At 48.8% G+C, this 23,412-nt stretch overlaps 1 protein-coding gene across 7 annotated transcripts in view; it reads right to left on the bottom strand.

The window, feature by feature from the left end:
• Nucleotides 1–23,412, bottom strand: part of ppfia3 (PTPRF interacting protein alpha 3) — a 151,718-nt gene that overhangs the window by 71,260 nt on the left and 57,046 nt on the right. For all 7 annotated transcript variants that reach the window (XM_059640442.1, XM_059640440.1, XM_059640443.1 and 4 more), the window contains 7 exons: nucleotides 17,397–17,498; nucleotides 14,606–14,770; nucleotides 13,537–13,611; nucleotides 10,953–11,156; nucleotides 8,493–8,639; nucleotides 3,276–3,410; nucleotides 1,268–1,351 (listed from right to left, as the gene is read on the bottom strand). In XM_059640442.1, the coding sequence (XP_059496425.1) occupies nucleotides 1,268–1,351; nucleotides 3,276–3,410; nucleotides 8,493–8,639; nucleotides 10,953–11,156; nucleotides 13,537–13,611; nucleotides 14,606–14,770; nucleotides 17,397–17,498 (912 nt within the window). The remainder of the gene's footprint in view (nucleotides 1–1,267; nucleotides 1,352–3,275; nucleotides 3,411–8,492; nucleotides 8,640–10,952; nucleotides 11,157–13,536; nucleotides 13,612–14,605; nucleotides 14,771–17,396; nucleotides 17,499–23,412) is intronic.

The following is a 23,412-nucleotide window of genomic DNA, read 5'->3' as shown; positions in this document are numbered from 1 at the left end:
GTGCATGTGTGTCTGTGTGCATGTGTGCGTTTGTGTGTGTGTCTGAGTGCGTGTGTGTCTGCGTGAATGTGTGTGTGTGTCTGCGTGAATGTGTGTGTGTGCATGTGTGTGTTTGTGTGTCTGCGTCTGTGTGTGTGTATGCGCATGTGTAAGTGTGCGTGTGTCTGTGTGTGAATGTGAGCGTGTGTGTTTGTCTGTGCGCATGTGTGTGTGTGACTGTGTGTGAACGTGTGTGTGTGTGTCTGTGTGCATGTGTGTGTTTGTATGTGTGTCTGAGTGTGTGTATGCGCATGTGTAAGTGTGCGTGTGTCTGTGTGTGAATGTGAGCGTGTGTGTTTGTCTGTGCGCATGTGTGTGTGTGACTGTGTGTGAACGTGTGTGTGTGTGTCTGTGTGCATGTGTGTGTTTGTGTGTGTGTCTGAGTGCATGTGTGTCTGCGTGAATGTGTGTGTGTGTCTGTGTGTTTGTGTGTCTGTGTCTGTGTGTGTGTATGCGCACGTGTAAGTGTGCGTGTGTCTGTGTGTGAATGTGAGCGTGTGTGTTTGTCTGTGCGCATGTGTGTGTGTGACTGTGTGTGAACGGGTGTGTGTGTGTCTGAGTGCGTGTGTGTCTGCGTGAATGTGTGTGTGTGTCTGTGTGCATGTGTGTGTTTGTGCGTGTGTCTGTGTGTGTGTATGCGCATGTGTAAGTGTGCGTGTGTCTGTGTGTGAATGTGAGCGTGTGTGTTTGTCTGTGCGCATGTGTGTGTGTGACTGTGTGTGAACGTGTGTGTGTGTCTGTGTGCATGCGTGCGTTTGTGTGTGTGTCTGCGTGAATGTGTGTGTGTCTGAGTGTGTGTGTGTCTGCGTGAATGTGTGTGTGTGTCTGTGTCTGTGTGTGTGTATGCACACGTGTAAGTGTGCGTGTGTCTGTGTGTGAATGTGAGCGTGTGTGTTTGTCTGTGCGCATGTGTGTGTGTGACTGTGTGTGAACGTATGTGTGTGTGTGTGTGTGTGTGTGAAGGTACGGGAATGGGTCTGGGTGAGATGCTCTTCAGAGGGTCGGTGTGGACTTCTTGGGCCGAATGGCCTATTTTCACACTGTGGGGATTCTACTCTAATCTATTCTAACACAATGTAAAATGTGATCCTTTATATTTAATTTCTGGATTTGTTTGAATGAGTCCGCGGTATTTGCAAGCAATTGAGCTCCTTCTGTGTTTGTGGCAGATATCTCAGCTGATCAGGGATAGAAAGTGTTCCTGCTTTAGGATGTTAGGAGTCTTTACCCTTTGCAGTTCCTGGTTTTTCTCTTCCAGCTCTGTCTCCAGTTGGCACAGCCGTTCCTCGATATTCCCGTGCCTCTCTTCTGCCTGCATCAGAAAGATTCCCATGTCAATCCGAGCCGGTTAATCCTGCAGTATGGAGAGCAGGTCTGGTCTCCTGGCTCTGCCCAGACCGCAGTGCGGTGGCACCCATCCTGAACCAGGCCTCGTGTGATGTTGTAATGTTACCACACAAATAACCCAGAGACCTGGACTTACACTCTGGGGTGCAAGTTCAAATCTCAACACAGATCATGGAGAATCTAGATGAAGGGGATTCATAAATCCAGATTGAAACGCTGTTCACATTAATAATAGTAACAGGGAAAATAGAAGCATGGGTAGGACATTTGGCCCTCTGAGCATGCTACACTATTCATTATGATCACGGCAGATCATCCAACTCAGTCCCCTGTTCTCGTTTTCTCACTTTTTAATCCCTTTAGCCATAAGGACTATATCTAACTCCTTCTTGAAAACATTCAATGTTTTGGCCTCAATCGCTTTCTGCGGCAGAGAATTCCACAGGCCCCCCAACTCCCTGGGCGAAGACATTTCTCTCCATCTCTGTCCTAAAGGGCCTACCCCATTCCTTAGACTGTGCCCCCACCCCGGTTCTGGACCTCCCCAGTCATCAGGGAAATCCCTCTTATTTTTACCCTGTCCAGTCCTGTTCGAATTTTATAGGTTTCTGTGAGATCCTGCCTCATTCTTGTAAACTCCAGTGAATGCAGTTCTGACCAAATCCAGTCTCTCTTCACATGTCAGTCCTGCCATCCCAGAATGGTCGCAAAAGGACTGGATTATCATAAAAACCCAACTAATATCCAGCAGGGCCCATGAATCTGCCTTCCTTACACAGTCCCGGCCTACACACCAGATCCCCTCCAAAATGATTGGTTATTCACACCCCCCCCCATTTGGCCAGGAAGGCACTGAGTTGTCACTGCCTCTCGTTGAGCTTCTTGCGGGGCAATCAGGGACAGGAAGTCACTGCTGGCCTTGCTGGTCATGTTAACTGAAGAAAAAAATTTCACAAGAATAGGAAACGACTTCCAACTGAGGGTCAGGAGGTTGTGGAGCAGAATCCCACTCTGGGTGACCTGAGGACTCATTCCAGGCTGGCACTCCCGGCGCTGGACTGAGGGTGGGCTGCATTGTCAGAGGAGCATCTTTCAAATGAGCTATTTAACCGAGGTCCCGTTGGGGAGGGCATCAAAGCTCCTGTGTGGCGATTGCAAAAACCAGGAATGGTCTTGTTTGTCCATGTCCTGGGCCTGTAGTAACCACCTCCTCCTCCCTCTCCCCACCCCCAACTAAGAGCAATCATGCCAATGGCCGGTCATAATCTGATCTGTTGTGTGCGGTGGAGATAGAAACAGAAGGAAGTCATTTAATCTCTCAAGGCTGTCCCACCATTCTATAATCCTGGGCCTAATTTCATATACCCAGCTAAATAAAAACCGAAAGAACTGCGGATACTATAAATCAGGAACAAAAACAGAAGTTGCTGGAAAAGCTCAGCAGGTCTGGCAGTATCTGTGAAGAAAAATATCAGAGTCAACGTTTCAGGTCCGGTGACCATTCCTCAGAACATGTGCACACATCTGTGTGTGTGCGCGTGTATGTATGTTCTGAGGAAGGGTCACCGGACCTGAAACGTTGACTCTGATATTTTTCTTCACAGATGCTGCCAGACCTGCTGAGCTTTTCCAGCAACTTCTGTTTTTGTTCCACAGACCCAGCCTTTGGCAATATCCCTTAAAATCTTTACTTAACAAGAATGTATCTACAATTAATGAGTCATCCTGCATTCACTGCCGTTCAGTCCCTATGGTTCAACATTTCAACATCAACTGGGTGGGAAGGGTCTCCAAGCTGACTCAAGTGGGGGGGTCGTGCTGAGGTGGGGGTGAAGGGACCCAGCGTGGAGCCTGGAAGGACCTGGAGGAGCCCCCCATGTGGAACGCACCTTGTTCAGAGCAGCCACTCGCTGGGCCAGCTCGGCCTCCACCTCTGGCAGAGTCTCGGCCTTCCTCATGGTCTGCTGCAGCTTCTGTTTGGAGGAGTCCAGCCATTCCTGGAGCTGCCGGCTCTTCTCCTCACTCTGGAAGGGAAATCACACACACACACACACACACACACACACACACACACACACACACACACACACACACACACACACACACACACACACGTATCTCTGGTGAGACTGGGTGGTACAGGACTGATCCCAGCATTTACCCACACAATGTACAGGGCTCTATTCTGACAGGAGCTTATTCCAATCCTTTATAAACCCTGCCTGGGTCTCACTGGGACTATGGCAGCCAATCCTCCCCAGAATGAGGAGAGGTTGAACTGGTTGAGGAGAAGTTGGGGATGTGAGGTTGGGGGGAGGTGTAGGGGGAAGTGAGGTTTGGGGTAGGTGAAGGGGGAAGTGAGGTTCGGGGTAGGTGAAGGGGGATGTGAGGTTTGGGGGAAGTGGGGGGGAAGTGAAGTTGGGGGAGGTGAGGGAGGTGAGGAGAAAATGGGAGGTGAAGGTGGGGAGGTGAAGGAGGAGCTGAGGTTGGGACGAAGCGAAGGGGAAATTTGGGGAGGAGGTGAAATAGGGTAGGTGAGGGGTAGATGACGAGGGGGGTGATGAGGGATGGGAAGTGGGAGGTAGATATGGAGGGGAACAATGAGGGATGGGATGTGGGAGGTAGATACGGAGGGGAACGATAAGGGATGGGATGTGGGAGGTAGATATGGAGGGGAACGATAAAGGATGGGATGTGAAAGGAGAAGGGTAGATGAGGAGGAGGATGATGAGGGATGGGATGTGGGAGGTAGATACGGAGGGGAACGATAAGGGACGGGATGTGGGAGGTAGATATGGAGGGGAACGATAAGGTATGGGATGTGAAAGGAGAAGGGTAGATGAGGAGGAGGATGATGAGGGATGGGATGTGGGAGGTGAGGAGAGGGTGAGGAGGGGTTGATGAGGGATGGGATGTGGGACGTGGGTGAGGAGGTGGTTGATGAGGGATGGGAGGTGAGGGGTGGGTGAGGAGGAGGGTGATGAGGGATGGGAGGTGAGGGGTGGGTGAGGAGGGGGGTGATGAGGGATGGGAGGTGAGGGATGGGTGAGGAGGGGGGTGGTGAGGGGTGAGTGAGGGTGAGGAGTGGGGTGATGAGGGATGGGAGGTGAGGGGTGGGTGAGGAGGAGGGTGATGAGGGATGGAGGTGAGGGGTGGGTGAGGAGGAGGGTGATGAGGGATGGGAGGTGAGGGGTGGGTGAGGAGGTGGGTGATGAGGGATGGGAGGTGAGGGGTGGGTGAGGAGGGGGGTGATGAGGGATGGGAGGTGAGGGGTGGGTGAGGAGGGGGGTGATGAGGGGTGGGAGGTGAGGGGTGGTTGAGGAGGGGGCTGATGAGGGGTGGGAGGTCTGGGGTGAGGAGAGGATGAGGAAGGAGGTGAAGAGGTTCATAATCATGAAGGGTTTTGCTACAGACATGAGGAGACAGCGATTCCACAAACAGAAACTAGAGGATGGGTGAATTCCGACAATTGGAAAAGAACCAGAAGAGAGAGGATGAAACATTTCCCTGTACACGGAGCGAGTGTGCCACCTGGAATGCACCAATTAAAAGGAATAATGGAAGCTGTTTCAACAATAGCCATTGGAAGGGGGTTGGGTAAATTCTCAAAAGGAAAATGTCTGCACAGCTGTGGGGCTAGAGCAAATGGTTAGTCCTTACATACAGAGCCAATCACACAGAAATGGGCTGAATGGTCTGTAAGATTCGACACACTGGCAAGGACCACCTGAGTGTTTAAAAAGTCCTGCCTCACCTACCAGGCAAGGAGCAGATCAAAGTTTGAGAGAGATAATAGGAACTGCAGGTGCTGGAGAATCCGAGATAACAAGGTGTGGAGCTGGATGAACACAACAGGCCAAGCAGCATCAGAGGAGCAGGAAAGCTGACGTTTTGGGCCGGGACCCTTGTTTGACTTTCCGGCAATTTGATTTTGCGACTGATGACTGAATTTTATGCAGCAGACGGGTTCCCTATCCATCCGCAAATCCTTCCGACAGGTGCTAATGCCGGCCAGTGACAGCAAGAGAGAGATTCCCGGTCAGCTGTGTGAGGGAGCCAACAGTGGAACCTCCGCCATCATTATTCACAGCTCCAGGCTGCAAAGTGCTAGTAAAACTGTGCATTGCCACAGCAACCCAGACACGGAGTGAGCAATAACAGTGAGAAAAAGAGAGAGAGGCAGGTAGCGCCGGTCATTGCTTTCGTGTGCAGACTGAAATCCATGACCTTCACAGTCAGCAGCAATTCAACAATTTACAGCCTCGTTCGATATTCGATTCCTGCCGTGACCGTTTCAGTTGGGCCGAAAGGATTACCAGCGAGTTTTGAGAAGATTTGTAGCTCAGGTTAAGGTTCTGGATGTGAGTTTGCTCGCTGAGCTGGAAGGTTAGTTTTCAGACGTTTCGTCACCATTCTAGGTAACATCATCAGTGAGCCTCCGACGAAGCGCTGGTATTATGTCCGGCTTTCTATTTACCTTGTATTAGGATTACCTTGTGGGAACGCATCCAACAGCCGCGTAATTCACTGATGGCCAAAGTGAAACAAAGTCCAGTAGTTCCATTAACTGAGGAACTGTGATAAGGGAACTCATCTGTTGGCTGAAGGCTAGGACCAGGGCCCTTGCCCTAAGGCTTTGGATGGAGCACAGTGTTCTGTTCTGTCTGCGTTATCCTGCCGCTGTGCAGACCCTCCCAGGGGCCATGCAGCAGACACTGGGGCAGAGGGGGAGTAACCCAAATGGGATCAGGGGATGTGGGGCTTCAGTTCTGTGGAAAGGGCGGCACGGTGGCTCAGTGGTTAGCACTGCAACCTCACAGTGCCAGGGGCCCATGTTCGATTCCAGCCTCAGTCAACTGTCTGCGCAGAGTTTGCGCATTCTCCCCGCGTCTGCGTGGGTTTCCTCCGGGTGCTCCAGTTTCCTCCCACAGTCCAAAGATGTGCAGGCTAGGTGGATTGGCCATGCTAAATTGCCTGTAGTGTTCAGGAGGGTGGATTTGGGGTGGGATGCTCCAAAGGGTGGTGTGGACTTGTTGGGCCGAAGGGCCTGTTTCCACACTGTAGGGAATCTAATTGAAAAAAAGAGCAGAGGGGATGGGGGCTCATTGTCAATGGAGGCTGAATGGAGCTACCCAAAGGTTGGAGGGATTTTGACAGAATTGATAAGGAGAGGGAAGGTCTAGTGGCGTAGTGAGTAGCATCCTTGCCTGTCAGCCAGGGTCTCTGATTTCGGCTCCCACTCAACAATATGTTGGACAAGGTGGGTGTGTTCACAATGTGGTCAACAGTGCATTTTGCCACAGGAATGGAAATTCCCTGGTTGGGGAGGGAGGGTGCACAAGTGGAGACTGGATTGCTTTGTTTATGTTGTTGGGGGGGGGGAGGGGGCAGGGTGGTGGAGAAGGAGGGTATGGTGTAAGGAGATCTGCTGTCCTTACCCAGTTCGGCCTACATGTGACTCCAGACCCACACCAGCATGACCGCCTCCTAATCAATCTCTGGGCAACAAGTGCTGGGCACTAAATGCCACTCTAGGCAGCAATGTGCAGACCCCGTGAACAAATTTGTACAAACGTAAGGACAAAGGGCAGTAGGACCAGTGGGTACAGATGAGGCTGTGAACGGTGAGCTGTTAAAACAGTGAGTTCAGGAATGCATTGCTCAAAAAGGCCAATGGGAACAGTTTTAATAACTTGGAAGCAATGTATTCTTGAAAAGGGACACATTTACAGAGCTGTGGGGAAGGGGTTGGACCAACTCAACTCCCAAGGGCAAGAAGGGGAATGACGGCTGAGTGGCCTCCCTTTTTTTGCTGTTGGGTGTTAAGAAGAAAAAGTGAGCACATAGTAGGCACCTTCTCGCGCAGGTGACACCCTGCAGAGCACCAAGAGGTAGGAGAGGAGCATTCAAACACGCAGTAAGGCAGGTTGCTCTCAGATGCCTCCCCACACTGTCATGCCCAATGAACACATGCCCCTCCTGGCGATCAACAATAAACTGGAGGATGATTGGGCGGGTGGGGTCGACCAATGAGGCGGGTTTTGACAAGGGTTTTTAAAGTAGAGTTTGCAGCAGTTTGGAGCAAGAGCACAATGGGATGGTGGGAAAACGGGAATATAGGGAGTGGAGCTGGGGCTGGAGCTGGGCCTGGGGCGGGGTAACTGGAAGAGTTTGGGATCCCACAGGCATGGGATACCTGCTGGGCTGGAGGGGGTTGCAGAGACCTTGGAAGGACTTGCTAATGATTTCAATGCATCAGGTCCTGAAGCTTAGGGAGATTGTCAAGAATTGCAAATGTGCAAGGCAACTGAAATTCATTGCGTGACAGTGTGTGAACTATTCAGTCATTTGGAGATTATTACATAGGCATGGAACAAGGGTGGGGGATGGGTGTACATTAAGGACGTACAAGAACTTTTCCAGGGATGAGGAATGTCACCCATGAAGACTGATTGGAGAAGTCAAGAAGTTTTCCTTCCTTGGAGAAGAGATCAGTTCAAATGTCCAAAATTCTGAAAGCTCTGGACAGAGTCAACAGGAAGAAAGCAAATCCCACTTATGAAAGGGCTGAATGGCCTCACACAAAACCGAATGGAAATCTGGAACTTTGTCCCGTAAAATAAAGCAGGTCAAGGATGGGAGTCGCCTGAAAATTAAGATTGAAATTGTTAAGAATTTTTTTTTGTTCATTACAGAACCACTAAATCGGACCAGCTTGGCATAAAGCAGATTCAGAGCAGCTCAGAGTGGGGCCAGTGGGACAGGTTTGAGAGGTTGAATGGCCTCCACCTCCTTGTGCAAATTCCAGTGGGAGTCAGTTTTACAAGAAAGGTGAGAAAAATATTAAGCACTGGAGAAACTCAGCAGGTCTGGCAGGTGCTATGGAGAGAGGAAGAGAGTTAACACTGAGTCCAAATTGACATTTCTTCGTAACTTCAGAATCATATTTGACTCGAAATGTTAACTCTGTCAGATCCGCTGTGTTTCTCTGGAGTTTAGCATTTAAATTTCAAACTTCTAGAGTCTGCCATACTTTTGCATTTATTTAAAACCTCCTGTTCAGTTCTCTGTGTGACCCAGATTCAAGAGAAAATGAGAACAGTTACCTGCTTGAGGAGGGACTCCTTACTTGCCAACTCATTCTCCAGTTTATCATTCGCATCATGAAGCGACGTAGCTTCTCGCTGGGCGCTGAGGTAGCGTTTCTCCAGTGTCGTGATTCTCTCTTCCATGTCTTCCCTTTGTGCTAAAGCCTGCACGGGGAAAAAAAACAAAGAGGGGAAAACTGGAAAACAGATCCAAAGTGATCCCCATATCCCACCCCGGATGCACAGAACTCGAACAGTGACAGCAACAGCAGCAGCTTGAATATACGATACCCCGACATAGGAGAAATCTCCCAAGGCACTTCACCAGGACATTATCAAACAAAATCACAACATTCCAATGGAGAAAAGTAACTAGTCCAAAGAAGCCCAAAGATGTGCAGGTTAGATGGATTAGCCATAGTGTTCGGGAAGTGTAGCTTAAAGGGAGATGGGTCTGGGTGGGATGCACTGAGGTTCGGTGTGGACTTGTTGGGCCAAAGGGCCTGTTTCCACACTGTAGGGATTCTATGATAGCCAGCAGACTGAAGGCTTAGTCAAAGGAGTAGATTTCAGGATGGTTTTAAGGGGAAGGTCGTGGGAGAAAGGTTTAGTAATGGATTCTCATAACTTTGGGATTCGGCAAAGAAAATCAGGAATGCCTAGTTCTCTGCCATCTAGAAGGACAAGAGCAGCAGATACGTGGGAACGCCACCCCCTTCAAGTTCCCCTTCAAGCCATTCACTATCCTGACTTGGAAATATATTGCCATTCCTTTAGAGACGTTGGGTCAAAATCCTGGAATTCCCTCCCTCAGACAGAAGCCACATGACTCCTAGTTGTGGTCCAACAAATTTATTTCAAATCTCACGCTTTCAGACCAGAGTTCTTGATGAAGAAGCAATTCTCGCAGAGCTTGTGATTTGGAATAAACCTGTTGGGCTATAACCTGGTTCAGAGATAGTAGGAACTGCAGATGCTGGAGAATCTGAGATAACAAGGTGTGGAGCTGGATGAACACAGCAGGCCAAGCAGCATCTTAGGAGCAGGAAGGCTGATGTTTCAGGCCTAGACCTTTTCTTCAGAAATTTTTGTTGGAACCAAAACATATTTCGTTGGTTGTTAAGCACTTTGGTGTCTTCTCCAAGTAGTTCAAGGCATTATATAAATGCAGGCTAGCGTACAAAACAATGACCAATTTCCCAAGCGAAGCTACAAGTGATAGAACGCAGCTAGTCCAGAAGGAAGCAGAACCACCATGGGCCCACCCCACAGCCCCTCCACCACTCCCCCACCAACCCTCCCCTCTCCACCTAGCGCCCTCCCTTCCCCATACCTTTCCCTCTCTGCTACTGCGCTCCTCCCGCCACAGCCCTGCCTGTCCTCGCCCTGTCAGTCCCTCCAGCTCCTATACCCCTGTGCGATGCCCCTCAAGCTCCACCCGCAACTCCACTCCTCCCCTCATCCCTGTTACAGCCTGGCCAGATGCCAGTCCACTACACCCCACTAAAGTCCCTCTGCTACCCCCTCTCTCTCTCCTTCCCTACCCGTGCCTCCACCCCCTCCACAACCCTTCCCTTTCTCCTCCCTCTCCCTCTCCCCTCAGCCTTGCTCCCCACATAGCCCCCACCCCAGCCCCACACTCCACAATGTCACTGGACTATGAATCTGGAGGCTCAGGCTGAAGATCTAGGCTCGAATCCCACCAGGACAACTGGGGCCAGGGTGGGGGGAAGAGATTTAAATTTAATTCGTAACGTTTTGAATATTCCCTTGCTGTCAGTGTGACAAATGCTGTCAGCGGTGCAGGACTCCTCTCGGTCCACCATGAACTGTAGGTGGGAAATCCTACCCAATCTGGCCTCCGCGTGACGCCAGACCCACAGCGAAGGGGCTACCCAGCTCATGGGGCATTAGTGATGGGCAGGAGCTTGCCAGCACCCCATGTTAGAAAGTGTTCATCCACCTGTAAGAAACAAGAGAGGGCCTCCCCGTCCCGTTCGCCGCCAATTGGTAAACAGAGAGGTGACTGCAACAAAACCCCGAGTAAAATCAATAGCATTGAACCAGTGTTGACGTTACTCAGCCAACATTCAGTTCATATTACATTCGTTTGCACAATGTTTGGAAGCAATTGTTTAAACATCTTAATTGTTTTCTGTTAAAACAGGGAACAATGGAGCTGCCCGACAAAGGTATCATTAACATTCCTTACTCAGTTATTAATTAATTCACTCATTCATTCTTTGTTGCTGCCTAAAATGATTTGCCATGAGTACCCAACGAGAGGCTTGTTTAATCTGATGTGTTACGATGCCAACATTTTGACTCAAAGCTGCCCACATCCCCCACAAACCCCCCGATGTGCCGTTATCATTGGCAACACTCCTTCCACTCCGGATCAGAAACCTGCCAACGTCCCTGCGGATGATTCGGTTCCACCGCACAGTCCCTCCGGCCATGCCCATTGCCAACACTCACCTCTTTCAAATCCCGCTGGAGCTTGGCGTTCACCTCCTCAGATTTGGTGAGGTCCTTGTGCGCCGTGCTCAGCTCCTCCTCCACCTCCGCCACCTTGCGGCACAGCATGGCCAAGCGCTCCTTCATCTGGAGAAGCTCGGCGCTCTGCCGCTCGATCAGCTCTGAGTCCCCGTTGCCAGTCAGCGCTGTGCCATTGGTCAGCCTCTGTGGGCAGGACAGTGGCAACTGCGTTAATCATCCACGGGCACAGCCCCCTCCCCCTCCTTTACAAAACATAAAACCGCCACAATACCGCTCCTTCCCTCCTCAGGCCGTGACCAGCGCGCAGTGTGTCAGACTGATCCAGAGTCAGTGCCAGCACAATCCCGAACATCAAAGCCAACGATCGCCAGCCGTCACGATGGCACTGGTCCCTCTGAAGGCAAGCTCAGGGATTGTTAATTTACCACCACTCTTAAAACAGAATCGTGAGGTTGGGGGCAGTTGGCTGGGCACCTGGTTTGCGATACAACATGATGCCAACAATGCAGATTTAACTCCTGTGTTAGCTAAGGTCACCACTTGTAACCTTCACCACCATCTCTCTCTCTCCTTGTCTCTCTCTCTCTCCCCGTCTCTCTCCCTGTCTCTATCTCTCTCTGTCTCTCTATCTCTCTCTGTGTCTCTGTCTCTCTCTGTCTCTCTCTCTGTCTCTCTCCCTGTCTCTATCTCTCTCTGTGTCTCTGTCTCTATCTCTCTCTGTCTCTCTCCTTGTCTCTCTCTCTCTCCCTGTCTCTCTCCCTGTCTCTATCTCTCTCTGTCTCTCTATCTCTCTCTGTGTCTCTGTCTCTCTCTGTCTCTGACTGTCTCTCTCTCTCTGTCTCTCTCCCTGTCTATATCTCTCTCTGTGTCTCTGTCTCTATCTCTCTCTCTCTGTTTCTCTCCTTGTCTCTCTCTCTCTCCCCCCCGTCTCTCTCCCTGTCTCTATCTCTCTCTGTCTCTCTATCTCTTTCTGTGTCTCTGTCTCTCTCTCTGTCTCTGACTGTCTCTGTCTCTCTCTCTCTATCTGTCTGTCTCTCTCTCTCTCTCTCACTGTCTGTCTCTATCTCTATTTCTCTCTCTATCTAAGTCTCTATCTCTCGCTCTCTCTTTCTCTGTCTCTCTCTCTATCTCTCTCCCTATCTCTCTCTCTCTCTCTTTCTCCTGCTCTCCTATGGTCCTGTGGGACGACGGCAACTTTATTCAAAACAGGGGGTGGGAAATCAGGCCAATTAACACTATAATGACAAGAATACTTCCCAAGATTCGGATCACTTCGTCACTCAGGTCATTTGCTAATTTCTTTCTAATATAAAATGATACCGTGGGATGCGGGCTGCATAGGCTGGGTCGACATTTATTGCCTCACACCCCCCGAATTGCCCTCGAGAAGGTGGGGACGAGCCGCCTTCCTGAAGCACTCCAGCCTCTGGGGGGTAAAGGAGACCCTCAATTCTGTTTGGGACTGCTTCTGGGGATGGCGGGACTGGTGTAAGAAGAGAGACTGGATCGGCTAGAGCTCTACTCACTGGTGTTTAGAAGGACGTGGGTGGGGGTTGTCACAGAAAATTCTAACAGGACTAGACGAGATGAATGCTGGAAGGGCATTCCTGATATCCAGGGATTTCAGAACCAGGGCTAACAGATTAAGGATTAAGGGGTCGGTAGACCATTTAGGACTGAGATGAGGAGAAATTTCTTCACCCAAGCAGTGGGGAGCCTGTGGAATTCTCTGCCACAGAAAAAGTGTTGGAGGCCAAAGTTTTGATTGTTAAATGATCAAATCGAGTGGTGGAGCAGGTTACACCAGCTGCTTTGTTTCAATAGATTCCAGGGTTTTGGCCCAATGGCACCGAAGGAACGCTGATAATATTTCCGAGTCAGGATGGCATATGGCTGGGAGATGGGAATTTGCAGGGGGTGGCGTTCTTAGGCATCTGCTGCCCTCGTCCTCCTGAGCGGTACAGGTTGTGGGTCTGTGAGATGCTGCCGAAGGAGCTTTGATGAACATCTGCAATGCGTCTTACAGATGGTGCAAAGCTTCTGGAATGTTGCTGAGGCTGCAACCCCCCCCACCAATCTAGGCAAGTCGGGGGGGTATTCCTTCACACTCCTGGCTTGTGCCTTGTAGATGGTGGACAGGCTTTTGGTGGGTCAGTGAGTAATTTACTTGCCTCAGTATTCGACTTTTGTAGCCCACTGGCTAGTTCTGTTCAGTTTGTGGTTAATGGTGATCCCACCCGGACTTGTTGGCGAGCTATTTAACCTTGAAAATGTCAATAAATATCAAGGCGAGATGGTTAGAATCTCTACTGTTGCCTGGCACTTGTGTGGTGCAAATGTTATTTGCTTTACCAGCCCATGAAATGAAATTATCCCAAATTTGAAATGATTAATTATTTTTCCGAAACTACCGTCTGGGGAGTGGGCCTCAGCCTGTGACAGAGCTTGTTCAGCCTCGAATCTAGACAACAGCCCAGGAAGTGGGGGGGTTAGGCCCACCCCAGCTCTGGGCAGCAATTCATCCCGCAACAAACTCCTGGACTGTCAAACGCGCAGCACTCACGTCCTGGGCTGTCGTTTCCAGCTCTTCTTCCAGTATCGAGACTCTCTCCAAAGCAACTCGCAACCTCTCCCGCACCTGCCACACAAAGAGGATTAGCTCGGGTCGGGAATCACACGGACTTCCAGCTGAACATTTCGCACGACCTGACTTGGATAAGAAATGGTAACCGAATAACCAAAAACAAGGCGGTTTCTCTCAATCTTTGCAAAATCACCGGTTAGACCTCAGTCGGAGCACTGCATCCAGCTCTGGAGTGCCACACTTTGGGGAACGATGTTAGGGCCTTTCGGGGGGGCACCAGGTTTGGCGGAAGAGTGCCAGGGGATGGGAGTGGAGAGATGGCAGCGACTGGGATCTCAGACCTAAGAGAAAGGTTTCCAATTATTGATCAGGGAGACGACTGAAACTGTTCCTGACCGCAGGACGGTCAAGAAGCCGAGGGTACGGCCCATATACATACAAATCAGAAGTAGGCCACTTGGCCCCTTGAGTCCGCTCTGCCGTTCGATAAAATCGCGGCTGAGCCCCCCTGTTCCTGAAAGAAAGGCACAGGAGGAACAAGATAACAAAGTGTAGAGCTGGATGAACACAGCAGGCCAAGCAGCATCTTAGGAGCAGAAAAGCTGACGTTTCGACCCGAAATGTCAGCTTTTGTGCTCCTAAGATGCTGCTTGGCCTGCTGTGTTCATCCAGCTCTACACTTTGTTATCTCGGATTCTCCAGCATCGGCAGTTCCCAATATCACAGAGCAATGAGAGTTCCTTTTCTCAAATCATGACCACGCGGAAACGCATTCAATTGTTAACTTGCAAAAGGGATGAAATACTCGAAACGGAAAGCCAACAATGGCTCTGAACTGATGGAGCGGAAAAAATTGAGCAACCCTTCGAAAGTGCCAGCACATGCATAATGGGCCAAATGGTCTCCCACTGTACTGTAATACTTGACGATAACCACGTCCCGCACCACCCCCCACCCCCAACAACCCGACACGTTCACAAAGACATCCAACCGTTCAGTGCAAGGGCCCGGACGCAGCGAGAGACTGAGAAAGAAGGGGAGCTGGCACCTTTTCATCTAAAGCTTTGTGGTGTTCGAAGAGTGATTTCAAGGCCTTCAGCACCTCGACCTCACTAGAGACGCCAGCAGGAGACTGGGCTTGACGTTTCACCACTGTCATCCTGAGGGAACGCTCGTGACGCGACACCAGGCACTCCAAATGTTCCAACAGCAGCTGTGGCAGACGACAATTTGCATTTATATAGGCACTTCACCGGGCCTTAGCAACCAGTTCATCTTCAGGTCACCGGCGCAGCTGATGTTTCTGACAATGACTGCTCTGGCTGCTGCTTCAGCCCAGTGAAAATCTGAGGTGGTCACGGAAGCAAGCAAATCCAAAACTGGTCTCGTTGGAAGGCCCATCCCGGACCCCGGGTTTCTACCCACTTCAGTAGAGGCCTGTCAGATACTCCAACCCGCACACCAAAGTTCCTGCCCCACCAACAACCACTCATTATCTACCCCAATGTTACCTCCATGCCCTAGTGTCACCTAATACCACTTCCAGGCCCCTCATACTCATGCTACCCCAAGTCTATCCTCACAATGATACTGTCCCAGGTCCTCCCATATACAATGCCACCCTGATGCCTTATCCATATCCCTCAAAACCTCCACATCCCCACATCCCCCCATCTCCCATGTTCTTATCCCCCCATGTTCCCGTCCCATGCCCCTGGTTACCCAACAACCCCTCTACCATGTCCTCTCATCCAAGTCCCCCCATTCCTCCTCTCCACATGTCCCCATCCCCCCCATGTTCCTTCATCGTCCATCCCCCACGTCCCCACCTGCCCCATGTCCCCACCACCCCCATGTCCCCCCATCGTCCATCTCCCCATGTCCTTATTCTCCCTACATTTCCTCACTGTCCATGATGCCCACATGGTCCCCCATAACACCTCCATGTAAGTCCCGTGCCCCTCCACGCTGCATGCACCCTTGCCACATTCATACCCCTGCAAACTGCCCACCACTCATATTCAACCTCCTGGCTTGGCAAACCTAATGTCAACTCCAGTGCCACTCACTAAGTATCCACTATCGGTAGACCTTAGAGACCATGTGGAGTGAAAGGAAGCTCCCACTCGCATGCACTTGATACAGAAAAGATCTTATAAATGAAATTCATTCAAAAATTTGTAATAAAGACAAACAAGCCTTTATTCACTAAACACATCAAAGCCAGCTAATCCTTTAAGTGCCCCTTAAAATCTATCAAGCAAAATGTGAACTTAGTCTCGTGCTGATCGTGGATGGGTTTTGCTGCTTCTGAAACTCAGTTACACACTCATAATGGGATCTGCTGGGGTAAAAGCCCTTTGGAAACTTTAATAATGAATCATACTAAAACTGCAGGAATGAATGACTAGTGATTTACTCCATGCTACACCAGATGGCCTGTCACTTATTCAAGCCTTTGTACTCTGAAAACTGCAGCTTCTCACTGTAACCGAAAGCTACAACCTTTTCCTCTATTTTGAAATGTGCAGGGATTCAAATATATTTCATGTTATGACACCTGAACATAACTTATCTGCCACTGAAATGTATTTACTCTTCCTCATAAAATTACGATTTCTATGGGTTAAGGTCCTTAAAACAGCAAAGTGGGGCTGTGTGAACTTGGTACTAATTTTGAACAAGTTTGGTTTCCCACCATGCTTCGCTACTTCCTCCGCTGCTAAAAATGGCATCTGATGGCTGTGGTCCAGGTGCTTCTACATTGAGGCCCTGTTTGCCACAATGAAAGCCTCCAAATTAGGTCTGACCCCCCAATACAACTGGCCAGGTTCCGCCAGCTGGTTCTGTTTGAACCATATTCTAGGCAGACAACTGCATATAGTGATGGCTGTTGTGGACATACATGTTTTGAACAACTTTACCCTCATGGACTCTATGTGTCATGTGTGTATATAAAATGCTGCGACTCTGCCTGGCAGTTAGCCTGCAAGCTGCACACACAGAGAAATCAGGTGGTTTGTTCCGATGTTTATTTCATAACTTATGATGTGTTTTATTGCTTTAAATAAACTGACCCAATGAGTTAATCAAATCCTTATGAGTGATTAATCATTCGACCATTATCATGACAACAGACACTAAATGAATAATTCAGACCAGGCTAATACCCAGGGGACTACGTTCATGTCTGAGTGTCCTTGTCCAATGATGTTCCCAATAACTATACTGCAGTGAGCACTGCAGGTGGTATAGTGAATTAGTTCCCCCAACTTCATTTTGATTTAGTCCCTTCCTGCTCTCCCTATTCCCGTCCGCAGAAGTGCCCGACTTTGATGGAAAATGCAAATATTCTGGGGACAACTCTGATGGTTTGCATTATCCAAAATGGGTTTAGCTTGAAAATACTCAACTGGATACATGGGCATTCTTACAAATGGTGATTACTGGTTAAAAGAAGATGGAAATACTGTGGGGACATTGGTTCAAATCCCACCAGTGCAGTTGATGGAATCTAAATTCAACGAATGAAATCTGGAATTAAAAGCTATTTTCAGGATTAGGGACCATGGTAGCTATCATCCATTGTCACGAAAACTCATCTGGTTCACTGATGTCATTTAGGGAAGGAAATCTGCTGTACTTACCCGGTCTGGCCTGCATGTGTCTCAGGGATCCATTTTTGTTGGATCACCGTGAGTCGCTTCTTCAAACAATTCCCATTTTGCTCCTTCATGGAAGGGATGAGGTTCCAGAAAGTCTAGGGCATGGGCAAGGGGATGGTAATGAGAAGATTCCTCAACGCATCACACTTCTAGCTCACTGCAGCCTCTACTCACCCGTGTGTTGTTCCTCTCAGCTTTCAGCTCCGCGATCTCTTCCTCCCGCTCCAGCAACTGCTCCCGGCACAGATTCAGCTCCTTTGTCAGTACCGCAAATTCCTGCACGAGAGTAAGATTACTTTGAAAGCAAGGTGCCTCGCAGTGATGGTGGTATTGTGCTGCAGTTCAGTCAGGGAGCCAAGAGTTGCTGTGGTCAGATGTTCTCTATACAACCTGCACATTGCCATTCTGGAAGCTCCAATGTTCTCCTCATCCCATAACCAGCCAGGAATCTCTCCTATTCTTACCATTACCCTCTGAAGCTGAAGGGAGGTTTTAAAACTCAATAATCAACCTGTTTGGCTGCTTTTATCATCTCACCTCCCTCCACAAAGTTCTGGAGTGGGACTCGAACATGGAGCTTCTGGTTCAGAAACAGGGACACTAGCCTCTGTGCCACTGGAGGTGCAGATTACAATTCTCACCAGTGAGGCTAGAGAAACGGGCATCATTATCAGAATGCAAGCTCATGATATGCTGGGGAGAAATCTGGAGAGAACTTAAGGAATGATAGAATGTGCAGCACAAAAGGAGGCCATTCAGCCCATCGTGCCTATGCTGGCTATTTGATCTAGCTATCCAGGTCATCCCACAATCTTCTCCTTTCCAGGTACGCCTGCAAATATTTCCCATTCAAGGCTTTATCCAATTCCCTTCTGACAGGTGCCTGCTTCCACTGCCTTTGCAAGTGGCATATTCCACATCATTTTTGCCAAATGAAATCTCATCTGGTCAGTCTTGCCAATTTGCTTACTGTGCTGTCGTCACAGTGCAAAGTCGCTGGAAAAGCTCAGCAGGTCTGGCAGCATCTGCGAAGGAGAAAACAGAGATAACGTTTCAGGTCCGGTGCCCGTTCTTCAGAACCCCGTCAACGGGAAACAGTTTCTCACATTTTACTCGGCCAAAAGCTCCCTTAGCTTTGGACATCTCAATTAATTTTCTCCTTAATGTTCTCTTTGCTCAGTTTCTGCAGTCTCCCTTGTTGTGCAAGGTGTGAGATTCATATATATTTTACTAGCATTTATTTTTGACTTTGGAGTTTTGAACTTGAACTAGTGGCATATGGGTTTTCAGTAACAAAAACAGAAGTGGCCAGAAATGCTCAGCAGATCTGACTGCATCTGTGAAGAAACAAAACTCATACAGTAATGTTTCAGGTTCAGTGACCGTTCCTCAGAATGGTTTCTTTGGTTTTTATGGATTTTTAGTATTTGACTGAATGGGTATAGTGATTAACTTACACGGAGCGGCACGGTGGCTCAGTGGTTACACTGCTGCCTCACAGCGCCAGGGACCTGGGTTCATTCCCAGCCTCGGGTGACTGTCTGTTGTCAGGTTTGCACATTCTCCCCATGTCTGTGTGGATTTCCTCCAGGTGCTCCGGTTTCCTCTCACAGTCCAAAGATGTGCAGGTTAGGGTGGACTGGCCATGGGAAATTGCCTTTAGGTATTCAGGGATATGTAGCTTAAGTGGGTTATAGGGTGGTGGGTCTGGGTGGGATGCTCCAAGGGTCAGTGTGGACTTGTTGGGCCGAAGGGCCTGTTTCGACACTGAAGGGATCTATGATAATTCTGTAGCCGTGGTGATATATTTAAAAGAATATGAGAGAAATACTTTTTGGACAGTAATGGGTTTTCATTTACATTGGCAGAATTTTATAAGCCATTTGAAAAGTTGTGCATCAGGCTCAGCCAAAGTGTCAGGGACTGATTCTTTTCTTCCTTTCAATTCATGGAAATGCACACAAAGAAAAACAAGAAGATGTTTTCATTTCAGTTTGCACAGTTCTTCGCCGAGACTGGTTTTATAAAGTAGCTGCTGCTGAGAAAGGCTGAAGTAGTTTAGAATTAATGTCAGCAGTTTAGTTTAAATGTTCCAGGCCAGAAGTCTTTGATAAAACACTGGAAGAGGTGGTCATGAGAAGCTGAAAAAAGTCTAGGCTTGGTAATTTGCCAAATCAGAGGTGATCAGTTCTCATGACTAGGAACTGAAGCCATAGCTTAGACAAACTGATGTGAGATAAAGAAATGATTTCTCTCTGGTGTCTGCGTACTGTAATGGAATGCTCTTGGGGTTAATGGGATGATACTTTTGACGTGTTCAAAATCTTTCAATGTGTTACAAAGAGTTTGGTTTATCCTATTACATCTTCAGTTTATTTGTGTAATAAACTTCTGTTTTCATGTTAAAACCAACCTGCAACATTGCATGCTCGTAGTCATGAAAATTAATCAAGCCAATTAAAACATAACATTCTATGTGACAAAGATCCCTCATCGCTGGTAATCCGTCTCCACCAGGAGGAGTTCAACAGTTTTCCTCAAATGTAGTGCGCTGTGCTCAAAATATACAGTTTTTACAAAAACAGGGCCCTCTTGAGGTTTCTCAGGGGCTACAATTTGATTTGCATGGGTTAATTTTTCATAGAACCCCTACAGTGTGGAAGCAGGCTATTCGGCCTATCAAGTCAACACCAACCATTCAAAGAGCATCCCACCCAGACCCACGCCACTACCCTATCCCTGTAACCTTGCACGGTCAATCCACAAAGCCTACACATTCCTCAACACCTCTGGGCAATTTAGCATGGCCGATCCATCTAACCTGTACATCTTTGGGCTGTGGGAGGAAAACAGAGCACCTGGAGGAAACCCACGCAGACATGGGGAGAATGTGCAAACTCCACACTGACAGTCACCCGAGGGTGGAAGTGAACATAGGTCCCTGATGCCGTGAGGCTGCAGTGCTAACCACTGAGCCACCGTGCCCTTCTACCTGTAAAAGCGCCCAAGGAACTTTCTCTGGTTTACTGTCAATTGTCCTTCATCTGGCTAACTTTCACATTCTCTCTCTCTTTCTGGCCTCTGTCTCCACCTACCCTTCCAACCCCCTCCCGCCAAACTGTCATCAGCATAAATACCACTTTTTTCCTAGCTTCTATCAATGCTGAAGAAGGCTCACTGAACTCAAAATGTTAACACTGCTTTCTCCAGACCTGCAGAGATTTTCAGGCCATTTCTGGTTTAGTTTCAGGTTTCCAGCAGGCGTCTTTGTTTGGTTTAGTCCCCGGCCATCTCTGTGACTTGCTGAACTGGATGCTAGCCTTTTACCATTCGTAGAAAGAAGGAAACAACTTTAAGTTTGTTTAAGTTTAAGTTTACATCCATTTAAAAAGAGATGGCATCACAGGATGACCTTAGGAGATATGGGGAAGAAAGAGACAAGGGAAGAGCAGGGGAAAGAGGCAGAGAGAGAGAGAGAGAGAGAGGGTGTAGAGAGAAGGAGAGAGAGAGGGCGGGGGTGGGAGAGAGAGAGGAAAGGAGAGAGGGAAGGGGTAGGGAGACCAAGAGAGAGAGTGGTGGGGGGGAGGGGTAAGAGATAGAGGGAGGGAGGGAGAGAGAGCAGGGGTAGGAAGAGCAAAAGACAGAGGTGGGGGTGAGAGAGAGTGGGGGGAAGAGAGAGAGTGAGAGAAAGAGAGAGAGGGAGAGAGAAAAAGAGAGAGAGAGAGAAAAAGAGAGAGAGGGAGAGAGAAAGAGATTGAGGGAGAGAGAAAGAAAGAGAGAGAGAGGGAGAGTGCACTTTAAGGCAAGGCAAAGCGATTCCCCGCATGAAATCCGACTGCTTGTGACGGGGGCCTGTCTGGGCGTTCTGCATTTGGACATTTAGGAGTCTGAAGCTACGTACAACTATGGTATTTTAATTTCCCAAGTCAGAACAAGACACGTTCTGTATTGAACAAAACACAACACATGAGGTTTTGAGATCTGAATGTTATTACGTCCTACATGGTTTGTCAGGCTGTGGCAATGTTTCATCGTGGGCTCCTGGGGCTAATGCTCAGTCTCAAACCGCAAAATGTGGTTCGTATCCCGTCAGCAGTGAAAACAGGATTCCCTGAGGTATTAGCTCAGGTCGGGAATACACACGCGCAACACGCGCACACTCAAAACAGGAGCAGACCATTCGGCCCTTCAAGTCTGCTCCACCATTCAATATGATCATGGCTGATCCAAGGTGGATGGGCCGAGGAGTGGCAGAGGGAGTTTAATCTAGAGAAATGTGAGGTGCTGCATTTTGGTCAAGCAAATCAGAGCAGGGCTTAATGGTAAAGTCCTGCCAACCACAGAGAACTTGGAGTGCAGGTTCGCAGCTCCTTGAAACGGAGTTGTAAGTAGACAGGGGAGTGAATGAAGAAGGTGTTTGGTACGCTTGCCTTTATAGGTCAGTGCATTGAGTACAGCAATTGGGAGGGTCATGCTGAGGCTGCAAAAGACATTGGTGAGGGTACTTCTGGAATGGTGCATTCAATTCTGGTCTCCCTGCTACAGGAAGGATGTTGTGAAACTTGAAAAGTATGAAAAAAAAGAATTTACAAGGTTGTTGCCAGGGTTGGAGGGTTTGAGCGACAGGAAGAGGCTGAATAGACTGGGGCTAATTTCCCTGGAGTGTCAGAGGCTGAGGAGTGACCTTATTGAGGTTTATAAAATCATGAGGAGCATGGACAGGGTGAATAGACAAGGTCTTTTGTCTTTGTCGTTTATCTCAAGAGGGTTGGAATATAAAAGCAGCGATAAGCTTCTGAGGCTTTATAAAGCTCTAGTTAGGCCCCATTTGGAATACTGTGTCCAATTTTGGGCCCCACACCTCAGGAAGGACATACTAGCCCTGGAGACGGTCTAAGAGAGATTCACACGGATGATCCCTGGAATGGTAGGTTTAACATATGATGAACGGCTAAGGATCCTGGGATTGTACTCATCAGAGTTTAGAAGGTTGAGGGGAGATCTAATAGAAACTTACAAGATAATGTATGGTTTAGAAAGGGTGGACGCTAGGAAGTTGTTTCCGTTAGGCAGGGAGACTAGGACCTGTGGGCACAGCCTTAAAATTAGAGGGGGTAAATTTAAAACTGAAATGAGACGACATTTCTTCAGCCAGAGACTGGTGGGCTTGTGGAATTCATTGCCACGGAGTGCAGTGGAGGCCAGGACGTTGGATGCCTTCAAGGCAGAGATCGACAAATTCTTGATCTCAAAAGGAATCAAGGGCTATGGGGAGAGTGCAGGGGAGAGGTGTTGAAACGCCCATCAGCCATGATTTAAATGGCAGAGTGGACTTGATGGGCCGAATGGCCTTACTTCCATTCCTATGTCTTATGGTCTTTATGGTCTTTTCCCCAGGGGAGGGAAGTCCAAAACTAGAGGGGCATAGGTTTAAAGGTGGGAGGGAAAAGATTTAAAACGGGTCTAAGGGATACTGTTTTAACACAGGGGGTGGTGCGTGTATGGAACGAGCTGCCAGAGGAGGCCGTGCTAACTGGTACAATTACAACATTTAAAAGGCATCGAAAGGTGGGAAACTGTTTCCTGTTGAAGGAGAGTTATTGGCTAGAGCTCGGTCAACATGGATGAGTTAGGCTGAAGGGTCTGTTTCCGCGCTGTACAGCCCCATGACTTGACCTCAATACCATATTCTTGTTCTCTCCTCATACCCCTGCGACTTCAAAATCTGAAATTTCTTTCCTGAATACATTCAGTGACTTGTCCTCCACAGTCTTCAGCGGAAGAGAATTCCACAGTTCTTTTATCAATTGAGGGAAGACGCTTTTCCCTCATCTTAGGTGCAAATGGCCAACCCCTTGGCCTGAGACAATGATTCCACAGTTCTGGGCTCTCAGCAGCACCTTATCAAGCCATCGTTAAACCCTGGGTATTTCAATGAGACCATGTCCCTTTCTTCTAAACTCCTGAAACACAGACCCGGTCTACCCAAACCCTCTTCATTGGGGAACCTTCTCATCTGGAATTAACCTAAACTGGGCAGATGATGGCATCGCTGTAGCGTCACTGGATTACTAATCCAGTGGAACGAGCTCCAGGGATAGGGGTTCAAATCCCACCAGGGCACTTGGTGCAATTTTCATTCAAATAAAAAGACCCGGAATTAAAAGCTCGATTCAGTCATTGAGACCAC

Source organism: Stegostoma tigrinum, chromosome 38, assembly GCF_030684315.1.
Source record: "Stegostoma tigrinum isolate sSteTig4 chromosome 38, sSteTig4.hap1, whole genome shotgun sequence".
Classification (NCBI taxonomy): Eukaryota; Metazoa; Chordata; class Chondrichthyes; order Orectolobiformes; family Stegostomatidae; genus Stegostoma; species Stegostoma tigrinum.
Note: the sequence above shows the minus strand (reverse complement) of the source record. Positions and strands in the feature narration are given on the sequence as shown.